This window comes from Pundamilia nyererei, unplaced genomic scaffold (assembly GCF_000239375.1).
Source record: "Pundamilia nyererei isolate P.nyererei 1_Seehausen unplaced genomic scaffold, PunNye1.0 scaffold00041, whole genome shotgun sequence".
In the NCBI taxonomy this organism is placed as follows: Eukaryota; Metazoa; Chordata; class Actinopteri; order Cichliformes; family Cichlidae; genus Pundamilia; species Pundamilia nyererei.
The window spans coordinates 49585-61491 of record NW_005187442.1 but is presented as its reverse complement, the minus strand read 5'-3'; the positions used below and the strand labels follow the sequence as shown (position 1 = coordinate 61491).

Genomic DNA, 11907 nt, shown 5'->3' with positions numbered 1-11907 from the left:
ATGTTTAATGTGACAGAGGTTTTTATCCCAGATAAAGCCATCATTAGACTAAAACAAAACAAACTAAAAGATCTCAGCAAAATAAACCTATTAGAGAGTTTGCAAAATATTTAGGCATGGCCAAATCTAAAATCTGGTGCAGTCTTAAAAAGAATTAGTGAACTGATCAGCTCAGCAACACCAAAAGGACTGCAAGACCACAGAAGACAGCTAAAGTACATCATGACAGACTCATTTCCATGGCTAAGAAAAACAACTCCAAAACATGGTCTACAATCAAGAGGCACCTTCATGAATGGATATAGAGGGATCATTAACAACGTGCAACCCACTAGTTACACTCAAGAACAAGAGGGCCAAATTAGACATTAGACATAAAACCAAGATTAACTTGTACCAGGATTACGAGAAGAGAAAGAGAAAATGGCTAAGTATCCAAAGTACATCAGATCATCTGTCAAGCATGGTGGAGGTAATGTTATGACATGGGCTTGTATGGCTGCCGGTGTAACTAATTTACAAATGTTTATTGATGATGTGACTGCTGATAGATGTAGGATTTGGCCAAATGCTGCAAAGTGGATCAGACAGTGCTTCACAATTCAAATCGATAATGACCCAAAGCATAGTGCAAAAGCAACCCAAAAGGTTGGTGAACAATAGGCAAAGAAATTGGATATTCAGACGGTGCCTAGCAGAGCATCTCAAGGGAGGAAACGGCCATTCATTGACTGCAAAGGATTTTACCAAAGTATTCAAAACAATCATCATTTAAATGATAAATTTGTTCAGTTAATTTTGAACTTCTGAAAACAGGGAACTGTGCATAAAAGCGACTGACACTACAGGATTTTTGTACAGCCTCTTGAATTTAAGCTGAAAGTCGTCTCTACAATCACATCTTGATTGTTTGATTTAAAACAATGTGGTGGCGTACGTAAGCAAAACTACAAAAACTGTCATAACTACTTTTTTTTTTTTCAGCTAACTGTATCATCATCTGATAATTTTGTCATGGTTTAAAATAAGTAAATAATATGTAAATAAGTTGCATATTAATCTAAAAATAGCTTAATTTCACAAGGACATTGTCTCTCAAAATTTCTACTTCCTGGTGCTTTAATCACAAGAACAAAAGTGCTGAGAACTGCAATGATCAGTGAACAGGACATTAATGGACATTTAGATATTTGAATTTATTACTCACTTTTTAAGGCAAAAAATATGAAAGGTTTGTGGAGTTTAAATACTTCAGTGTGAGAAGTTGGAGCTGATGTTGATGTCTGTTCTGCAGAACATTTTGTGTTTCCTGAGGATCGGCCTGCAGAGGAACAGCGTGAGGTGAGGACGGTGGAGGAGGAGTCTCTGTTTCGTGTGGCCTACCCTGAGCTGGTGGAGACCTACCTCAGACACAAAGCTCTGGCTGAAGAGAACAAGACAAAGAGTAAGACAGAGATTTATGATATCCACTTTAAATGCACAAAGTCCATTTTAGCTATGTGCTTTACATCATTAAAGCACATGTCTCTGCTATGACACTGCCATCCCGATCAAGGACACTTGCATCTTAAACTTGCGTCTCAACACTGTTTATTAAAGCAGCTGGGACACATACAAATGTAGCTGGTTCACAGCAGAGGCCTTGATTCAGCAATCTCATAGGCTCCGTTTTCATTTTATACAAACTGAGCTTTGAACACACAAATCATCACTGCTATCTAGATTTAATTCCTAGTTTGCAGGAAAACTAGGCACAGACACTGAAAAAGTATTAGGATTAACAGGAAACTAATTCAGATTATCTTCTGATAACGTGTCTTCTTTTACAGAAAAGAAGCCAAAAAGTAAAAAGGAGAAGCCCTCGGATGGTTTATCAGACCTCTTGGCTCAGATGACTCTTCAGAGTTCCTCTTCATCGAATTCTATGACTCAACAGCCAAAGCTGCTCCCTACGTTGGCAAGCACAGATGAACCAGAGGTTGTGATTTTGGACACACCGGTGAACCATAAGCAGAATGAAAGAAGAAAAGATGATCGCTCCAGCCTGAGTGATTGCCCCAATACTCCTCTGTCTCGTGCTGACTCTGAGCCAGTTGCTTCACCTTCTGTCTCTGCTGTAATTGAAGCGCTACACCTGAGTGATATCGACTGGGATGCTTTGTCCTTCACATCCTCTCCATCCCAACAAGCAGCTGCCAGCCACTCCACTGGTCCAGAGCTAAATAAAACCACAGACAGTGAAACAGAGAGTCAAAAAACGGAGCAGAAAATCTCACCTGATGTCAAACCAGTAGACTCCAGATCTGCTCCAGAGCTCTGTTACTCAGAGTGTCCTCTAAGGGAGCGGGTGCTCATGAAGAATACAGCCAAAATCGTGAATCAGGTATGCAATGATGCAGTCAAGTCAAAACCCAGTGGACACATTTCCAGTGGCATTAGCAAAGAATCTGCTGTTAAGAAAAATGAAGCACGTGCAGAAAAAACCCAGATAGAAAAGCCAGGTGCCCCGGCTCAAAGTAAAGCCAAAGACACATTTAACAACTCCAAAAAGCCACCACACAAATATAAATTTGTCAGGACAGCTATTCAGTCATTAGTTGTCCCACCACAGAGGTGCCACTCTAACCCAGGTACAAGTGACAAGAAGGACGAGAGCATGCCACAGACCACCAAAAAGAGTGTGTGTATGAGCGTTCGTTCATCCAGCGAGGACAGCGACGTGGAGAACCAGAAGTGTGGACCTCAAAGACGGACAAAAACAAAACCTAAACACAAACTCAAAGGCAGCTTTGTTTCAGACTTCCCTCTGAAACCAGTTGCTTCACACGCAGCGACCCAAGCAACTGCAAAACCCGCTCGGAGCCTTCATTTAGCAAGACAAAAACCTCAGAGCAAACATTTTGAAAATAACAGCACACCTGTATCAACTGAAAACAACTGCCAGGATGTCCCGGCAGCTGATGTGAGTGCCAACGTGTTCCTTCCCACTCCAGCCTCACCCATCACCGTGTCAGAGAGCGACGACTCTGTGATTTGTAGCGAGAGTCCGCTGCCACTGGCAGAGAGACTGAGGCTGAAATTTCAGAAGTAATCAGTGTGGTTACACGACAAAGGACAAAAACATGTAAGCTGTTGCTCTTTTAACACTGAAAGTTTACTCTGGACTTTGGAAACACTTGTAACACAAGCTCAAATATTAGATATGGAAGCTTGTGTTTTTTTTGTTGCCACTGAAAAAAAAATCCAAAAACCTTTTACAGTATATAAGTCAAGATTTCAGGTTATCTCAAAATTTCAAATTAATAATGGGATATTTCAAGTTATTTTCTCCTACGTTTGAGTCAGGAAGTTGAAATTTTGAGATAGTAATCCAAATGTTTGACTTTCCAGTGGCAGAAACAAGCTTCCATAATAAATGTAAAACCACACTCAGCAGAAACTTTTTCTGTCACTAAATTTTTTTTTATTTTTTTCCATCCATAATCCAAAATTTTGTGATAATAACCTGAAATTTTAAGATAGTAATCCTCAAATTTCTGGATATTTTCTCAAAATTCCAACATAACAACTTGAAATTTCATGTTATTTTCTCAGATGTTTGATACAGTAAGGTCAATTTTTGAGATAATAACCAGAAATTTTAATGAATTAAAAACACTCAACAGAATATGACTCAACAGAAGCTTGTTTCCGCCATTGGAAAAAACAAAAAAAACCAACCCCACATTGTTTTCATCCTTAAGTCAGTTACTGGTTATTATTTCAAAGTTTCACCTTACTAACTCAAACTTCTGAGAAAATGACTCAATATTGAGCATATTAATTATTAATATTAAAAATGTCTGCTTTTCATTGTCTCACAATTATGATTCTAATATCTTTGAGTTACATTTTCAGTCTTTTAATGTTTTATATACGAACCTGTTAACCAAGAAACGTAAATAGATTTTCCCATAAGCTTACTGTGAATGAAGCTTTCTCTAAAACAGAGGAGACCACTGTGCACAAATAAAGTTTAACATATTTAATACTAATGAAGAATGACATTTAATTTTAATGCACCAGAAGGAGGTTTTGGATAAGCAGAGTGTTAAATACTCACTGATGGCACCACATGTGCTCATTTTCTCCCACCGCTGTTTGACAGAGCTGCAGGGAGGAGACCCTGCAGCTGACAGGAGGCACGGAGGAGGCTGAGCCATTGGATTTTTACAACCCACCAGAGTTGGTCCCCTTGATCCTGAGTGAGGCCTCACACCTTTTCAGACATGAAAGGTCTGGCAGGAGCTTGGTGACAGCTGCATCCTCTGCCCAAATAACAACTCTGTCCTATAACACTGGCTCTTTAATCTTATTTGTTTTATATTATTATTAGAACAAAAGCTTAGGACATAAAATATTAGTTTTTCATATCCAGTTGGTGCGGTAAAGTAGAGTTAGTGGGATTTGTACACATTTAAAGGAGGTTGAAGTACAAGGACAGTCACTTTTAGGAATTTCCAGACAGGATAAAGAGTTTGGCTCTGCAAGTTTATCTTTTTCCAAAGTTCTGGTCTTTATTTATTTATGTTAACGTCCACACTGAAGACACAAGCAAGCTTGCTTTGCCTGAGAAGCGTGAAGATCCCAGGTGAAGCAGCATCCTTCATTAGACAAATCACATCAAACTGATAATTGTCGTCAGGGAGACTTTAAAGTGTAAAGGAATCTAATTATTTTTCTTTCTATCACATTATCCCTCTATTTAGCCTTATTCACACCCCAGTGATAGACTAACGAACCATGTCCTCCGGGAAGGTCGCATTTTGGCACTTGCGAGTTTCTTTGAACTTTTGTCGCTACAGCTGTGAACCTTTAAACCTCCGGAGATCAGCTTCTGTATAAAACCACTTTGGCCAAATCACTTTCACACACTCTCCCTGCCGAAACCCTGAATGCCATCCGTCGCTGCTTGGTCACCTGGATATCCAACATGAACCTGGATGTGGTTACAGCTGAAATATTGTCTGAGTGGAAGTGCCATGAGAGCGCCTTTGGAGAAAACCAAGAGTCACCTCAGCCCACTTCACCTGAGTCACAGAGAGAGTCAGTGTGCTCTTCACCGGAGATGTGCTACTCCAGCCAGCATCGGGAGATCAAAGACTTCTCCTTCACCTTCACGAGCCGAGAAGTGACTGCACCACCGGCGCAAAGGCAAGGCAAGCCAAAGATGTCCACCAAAAGACGCATGAAGGCCAGCGAGCGGGAGAAGATGCGGATGAGGAGCCTCGCAGAGGCTTTGCACCAGCTTCGGGACTACCTGCCGCCGGACTACAGCAAAAGAGGGCAGCCCCTGACCAAGATACAGACGCTCAAATACACCATTGAATACATCAACAAGCTTGCAGACCTCCTGAGTCGCACGTAAATGCACTGAAAATGGACCGTATTTGGACATTTCGTTTAGTTTCCTTATCTGTTTAATACTCATTTTAATACTTTCCTCTTATTTCTTTTAACAGTTATGATGTACATATTATTTACTTTACTTGCACTTGCCAGATATTTTCTGTATATGAGGCATACTTTTGTTGGAATTATGAACCCAGTGTTTATGTTGACAGAATTTGGAGAAGAGTCGTCGTACTTGATTCATACTTTTACCCTCCTGTTTTTTATATTTTTTAGAATTTAAGAGAGTTGGTAACGTTTTGCTGTGTGAATTTTGTATTTTTCTCAAATACTAAAACAGGTCGATTTGTATTCTGCTAAATGTTCTGCATTCATCGGCTGTTTTAATCCAAATGAGTTCTACAGTCATGCTTTTCCCCTCAATCTTCAATAAACGTGTGTAATGTGTTGAACGTGTGGCCCGTTTAATTACTGAACCGCTTTCAAGGCTGGAGACCATTGGAAGCACGTTAGCCGAGTCAACCAATCAGAATCCCAGAAAGCGAACCTTGGCCTAAATGACGGTACCAATGAACCAATCAAGTTTAAACATTTATTCCTTGTGGGCGTGACTTTGAAAGCGAGCGTCTCTTCACAAAGAAATCCCAACCTGGGATGTCTGTTTAAGCCGCCATTTCAAAGCCCATCGAAGGTACGAGAGTTGCTAGAAATTTTGTATATATCTATATTTTTTATTTTTCTATTTTTTTTCTTTTAGGAATCACAAAAACCGTATCATTTTTTAATCTACCTCACCGGCGTCACCGATTTGAAGTAAGTCATTCCAGAAGCGTAAAAAAAATCTACAGAAACGCCCCTTTCTTGGATGACTAACGTTTTACTTAATCCCACGCTTGTCACTGAAGTTTATTCTGTTTATATTTTCAATTAGGAAAATATCATTAAATGTGTCTTTGAAATTTGTTTATATTAGACTGTTCTTTAAAAAATTTGCAACATAGCGTAATTCTGTCATACCTGCCCTGGAAGTTCCAGGAATTAGACGGGGCCCTTTATGGCTTTACGTGTATATTTTAGCCGGCTGGGCTCACTATTTGCTACTATTCATGAGGGGTATTAAGAAGTATTATTAGAGGCTCGAACTGTATTTGTCGCACAGGTCGTCCCCAACCCCCTCTGCCGCTGCTGCTAGCTTGATATTTAAAAGCTCACACAACCTCAGCCGCCTCCTAGGATCGGGATAAAATTGTTTCCATGACGCTCGACGTGCCTTTGGCTTTGCAGGCTTTCTGTCTTCAAAATATCACTGTAAAATGTACGTATGAACGAGTGTGCTTCATGCCATGTTCATGGCCATTAAACATTTTAAGTGTGTGGCTCAGCCATTGGACCTGTTACATACAAATCTCTCTATATAATAAATTATAAGCAGAACAGTGTACTTTCCGTCTACATCCTGGCTTAAATGGATGTTTAGCTGGGTGTAGAATGAGCGACTCATCCCTCATTATTGCAAAATGAGGATAATAAACTAATGGAAATAACTCTCGGGAGATTTAGCTGTAGACTTTATTAGGCATAAAATTATTCAGTGATCAAATTTATTGCATTGACTAAAAGTGGGTGTGACAAAATAAAGTTAAGAGAAAGGGTAATAATATTAACTAGACTTAAAGAAAAATGTAAAAATATGTTCCGTTTTGTGTTTATTATGTAAGACTAATGAAGTAAAAAATACAGGTAAATTAAACGGGACATGTCCTCGGTGTTAGTCTTTGTCAGTGTGGTTAAGTTTTATCCACCCAGCAACCATGAGGAGGTTTTGGTGCACATCTTTATTATAGAATTTCTGTGTAACAAGATTGCCTTTGTATCATAGTAAATTCTGATCTCTTCTGATGTATTCTGATCTTTTTGATAGCCCCCACCCTCCTCCAAAAATAAAAATAACACAGGACTGTAATTACTCCTGTTTGGAGGTTTTGAGCCTATTGTTTATAACCCGGGGTTGGTAGTGGTTAACTAATCTTAAGGTAATGCGTTAGATCTTTTAGCTTTCAGCAGGCTGATTCTTTAGAATGAGCAAACATGAGCAGATGTCTTGTTGAAATATATTTAAGCTATTACAGTCCAGGATATAAAAATGTATGACGTGATTTAATTTTTAAGAGAGCTGAAGAGGTGCCACATGAGTATTTAATCAGCCTGTTAATAAAACGCAATTACACAAACTTGCCAGGCTATTACACACAGACTCAAAACTGGAACAGAGCAATCCAAAGGAAGGATAGGCGAGTAAATCCTGCCTGTATTTGTGCTGATTCTGCAGCACACAAACACGAGGAAAGTGGAGAGTAATCATTTAAAAGTGAAACAGAATACCAGGGAGCCTGACTGCGTTATATCACTTCATATATACAGTTATCTTCTAGTGCTTTATTGTTCTGTTTTATTAGTCTTGAAGAAATAAATTGATTAAAGGCATTTCCTGTGTAATTTATGCAGACAACATACAAATTAGTGCAAAAAAAAATCACCAGAATGCAGAAAATGAAGTGCCTCTCAGTATATTAGAATACAAATCAAAGACATTGCAGTGCAGTTTCCAGCATTACATAATAAACACTTAAAAAATAGTATGTTTGAACGCAGCTCTTCTGTTCACGATGGTGTTCATTGTCTATATCTATATCATTATGTTTTGTACAGGTACAAGTATGAATCTAGTGCTTATTACTGTTGATCTTCTGCACATAACTATTGACTTGGGATTGTTTCAGATGGACACGGACACAGAAGAGAGAGTCACAGAAACTTCCATGGATGACTCAGAGAAACATGTAATCCAACTCAAATCCAGGTCTGTCCTGCTGTTTGTTACAGTCTTCTGTTTCATTTGTGTACACATGCCGGTTATTCGAGTTTAGGTCTTTTTTTTCCTGCTTCATCTTTCAGATATGTCTATAGGAAACTGTCATGGGAAGGTCATGCTATTAATAGTTTACTGTTTTGTCCTATAGTGGCAGCAACTGAGAGAGGTCGTACTTTGTCACAGATATAATCTGTAAAAACGTAACTTTTTTTTAGCCTGGTGTTAAATGATTGTTATAGATTTCACAGTAAATCTTCAACCTGGACTCTGTTGTAAATTTTAATGGATGCATACGTGTTTTTCTTGTTCTTTGATCTCCAGGAGATTTTTAATTTCACCACAGCAAGTCACAGTAATTAATGTAGTAGTTTTCTACTAATACTTAATCAGGTCCTGCAGATTTCCTTTATAATGATTTAAAGATGCATCTCTTCACACCCATATCTATTTATGTAGTCTAAATGCCTTACTATTTGACAACATGACAATTCTTGTGGTTTTATGCAAGATTAGATATAAAAAATTTAAAGTGCGTCAGTGTTTTTTTAAATTTAATTTAATTTTTTTTGTTACAGCTTAACAAGACTGAACCTGAACTAGAAGGACAGTGTCAGTTTTCCCTTTGTTATTTTCCTTCAGGGGTCGTGGGGCCAAAGGCCGTGGGCGAGGGGGGCGTATGAGTAGAGGTGGCATGCGTGGTGGGCGGGGCATGATGAAAGGCTTTGGGCCACCAGGACCTGGAAGGGGTCGAGTAAAGGATGGAGCCATGAATGGATTTGGGCCCATGAGGTACTTTTATTGATGTCTGACACACGCACAGTGTTGATATTCTGTAATATGTAAGTTTTATAACTTGGTTAGTTTCTAAACACATATTTTCAGTTGGTAAACATAAAAAGGAAATGCTTATAGACAGCCACTACTGAGTATTTCTGTATTTAGATGCATTTTACATACTTAAGTTTTGATCCATTACATGTGTCAATTTAGATAAATTATGCTGCACCTTCTTCCCTTGCAGAGGAATGGGGAGGATGCGTCCTTACCCTGACCTCAGAGGTCCTCGAGGTAGGGCTGGACCTATGGGCATGGGCCCTCCTCTTCCCCCTCCCCCACCTCCTCCTATGCACCTCAGAGGCCCCTTTCCACCCATGCCCAGGTAAACGCCTCATTCAGGCACATAACATGCACAGACACCCACAAAGCGCATAGCTAGAGCTGACCTGTCACTTTCGAATGTCTTATTCCTTACTGCCTGAAAATGTTCTTCCTCTACAGGCATGGACCCCCTCCACCCCCTCCTCCAGGTCATCCTGGTTTCAGAGGGCGTCCGCCACACCCTCGAGGCCGTGGCATGCCACCCCCTGGACCTCCGCGCCCCTTCCGTCCGCGAGGCCCACGAGGGTAAGCGGTGTTTTAATATTCATATCATGCTTAAGCTTAAAATGTCACAAATCTCTGTGCTTTGTGTGCACGGTAACCAGATTGTTAAATTTAGAGAATCTGAGAGTTTTTCTTTGAGATCTGAGATGCAGCAAAAGCACAGAGGTTTGTGACACTAATGCACAGTCTTTTCTGTCCCTTTCTCTTCAGCCTGCTTATAGTTAAATTCTTTTCAATTTTTTGATAGCTCTGTGTCAAAAAGAAGCATTTTTGCTTTAATAGTTTTCTACTGTAGCAAATGTAAAGTGAAGTTATTTTTTTAAGCTAAACTCTTAAATAGTGCATGAAACATGAAGCTGTATTTTGCAAGTTCAAAGGTGCAGAGCAGAGGGGATCTCAGTTCCCCCCGCCTTAAACTAGAGTCGTTCAGATGGCTGCTCTTATCAGAGTGTGCCCCCTATTGGCCAAAGCCAAGAATCCAATGTGTGATTTTATCCTTTTACACAGCTACCACAATGGACCGGTCTCTCCTCCGCCTCACCCCCCACCTGGCAGAGGCCAGAGGTGGCCAGGCCCCCCTGGTGGCCGACGCTTTTAATACAGCCTGCTCTAAAAACTATAACTAAGCAGCTGTTAATGTAGAAGAGGCCCTGTAGTCGTGCAGTGAATGAAATGCCCCCGAATGATGTGTTTATAAAAAAAAAATAAAAGTCTGAGTTATCTTTTGAGTATCTTAAGAAATACTCTGTGCCGACATGTTTGGTTGTTGGTATTGTCCACTGGCAAAGAGAAAAATGTGAAAATGACTAAAGGGCAACTGAGGACGAATTAAAAACGATTTATAACCGAATAATGTAAAGGGATTCCCAAGTTCTGTTACCTATAAATACTGTTCGTATTTTAACAGAAGTTGTTAAAACGAGTTTGTTCTCTAAAATTAAATGTTCTGTGTTTCTTGTTACAGTCGCCCTGTGAGCCTTTTTCCTGACCCCTAATGAATAAAGGTTAACAAATGGGGTGACACTGTATTTCTGAAGGTGGGGGTAGAGGGGAAAATTTTAAAAGGGAGGGGAAGGAGTGCACAGCAGCCCTCAAACACTACTGTTTATTAGTTTGGTCCACCTTGGACCTCCCTAATCTTTCCTCATGCTACATGGATATAGTTATGTATTCAGAACCTCACTAAACAGTGCACTAATTATTGTTTGACACGTTTTACAAGTCTTTATCCAGCTTGTCGAGTATTAATGAGTATTTAATTTCATATTATATATCTTTTAATGTGCAGGTATTTTAAGTTATGAGTATTGCTGTTTGGAACATTCATGTTTGTCTCCAGCGATCTATTGTGTGATGACAAAAAATCATTATAAATGAATAGCATACTGATATATATATATACACACACACATATATACCAGGTTTCTTATTAGAGCAAATTCCATTCATATTTCCTCCAGTTAATGATAAGAAGTTACTCTTTACTGTGTTTTTTTTAAGTGTTACTATTTTATATTCATTGTAATTAACATAACTTGTGAAACTGTGAATGTGTTTTGAGAACCGTCAAGAGATAGACGTGAAAGAACAAAATAATAAAACAACAAAAAAAAATAAACTCAACTTCTTCTTTTTTTTATTTGTTCACAAACAAGTCTGAGAGTTGTTATTACCGACTACAACGTCTCTGTGAAACAGAATGAACTGCATTGTAAGTGTGAGCTTACATTTATTTATGTGATACTTTAAAGTGAACATTTGATTCGTGTAATTAATAGTTTTGCTTTAGTTTTTACTATCTGGAGGACCAGGAAATCTTGATGTTCACTTTAGATCTCACTGAATTCTGTAGACTGAGGGCTTCAATTAATTTATGGCTTAAAAAATGTAAAACTAAACAATGAATTGTACTTATAGTAAAGGTTTACGGCCTTGTAGCTACCAGTGTAAAATTGATTGGAGGACACGGAGCCGCTCCACATACAAGACATCTCTCAGTTTAAAATGAGTGGTAGCATGTCTAAAAGGAGGACATCATCTGAACAGACACTCTGATATGACCAAGAATTATAACTTATTTATTCTGTTTCTAAAAGATGCTGACCCCGTTTCAAAGGGGACAGCTGGCTCGGAAAACCGCACTATTCTAAACTATTCTAGAGTTTGTTTTGTTTTTTTCAGTCAAATCTATTTATCTTATCTCCTGTACTCTTGTATAATTTCAAATCTAATTAATTGCTTGCATGCATGAAATAGTTCCA

The 11907-nt window shown here is 39.1% G+C and overlaps 3 protein-coding genes across 4 annotated transcripts in view; all 3 read left to right on the top strand.

The window, feature by feature from the left end:
- The window catches only part of gen1 (GEN1 Holliday junction 5' flap endonuclease), an 8513-nt gene extending 3962 nt beyond the window's left edge, over positions 1-4551 (top strand). The window contains exons 12-14 of one of the 2 annotated variants that reach the window (XM_005730984.1): positions 1295-1444; positions 1830-3124; positions 4148-4551. In XM_005730984.1, coding sequence (XP_005731041.1) covers positions 1295-1444; positions 1830-3091 — 1412 coding nt within the window. In that variant the 3' untranslated portion in view covers positions 3092-3124; positions 4148-4551. Of the gene's footprint in view, positions 1-1294; positions 1445-1829; positions 4035-4147 lie in introns of those variants that run through there. The other variant, XM_013910343.1, reaches the window with a different exon arrangement.
- Positions 4552-4858: 307 nt separating this feature from the next.
- msgn1 (mesogenin 1) lies at positions 4859-5638 on the top strand (the record flags this gene model as incomplete). The annotated part of the gene is made up of 1 exon (XM_005731175.1): positions 4859-5638. A coding segment is annotated over one exon (549 nt), but the record flags the coding sequence as incomplete, so codon positions are not given.
- Positions 5639-6010: 372 nt separating this feature from the next.
- Positions 6011-11261, top strand: LOC102202958 (wiskott-Aldrich syndrome protein homolog). The gene is made up of 6 exons (XM_005730981.1): positions 6011-6082; positions 8172-8251; positions 8903-9052; positions 9285-9422; positions 9542-9667; positions 10154-11261. The coding sequence occupies exons 2-6, from the start codon at positions 8172-8174 to the stop codon at positions 10242-10244; spliced, it is 585 nt and encodes a 194-aa protein (XP_005731038.1). The 5' UTR covers positions 6011-6082; the 3' UTR covers positions 10245-11261.
- Positions 11262-11907: the final 646 nt, after the last annotated feature.

Bases quoted from the DNA above. Each gene is read 5' to 3' on its own strand.
- LOC102202958 (XM_005730981.1), top strand. From the start codon at position 8,172: ATGGACACGGACACAGAAGAGAGAGTCACAGAAACTTCCATGGATGAC. The intron at 8,252-8,902 runs GTCTGTCCTGCT...ATTTTCCTTCAG, and splicing joins GTAATCCAACTCAAATCCAG to GGGTCGTGGGGCCAAAGGCC. The intron at 9,423-9,541 runs GTAAACGCCTCA...CTTCCTCTACAG, and splicing joins CCCTTTCCACCCATGCCCAG to GCATGGACCCCCTCCACCCC.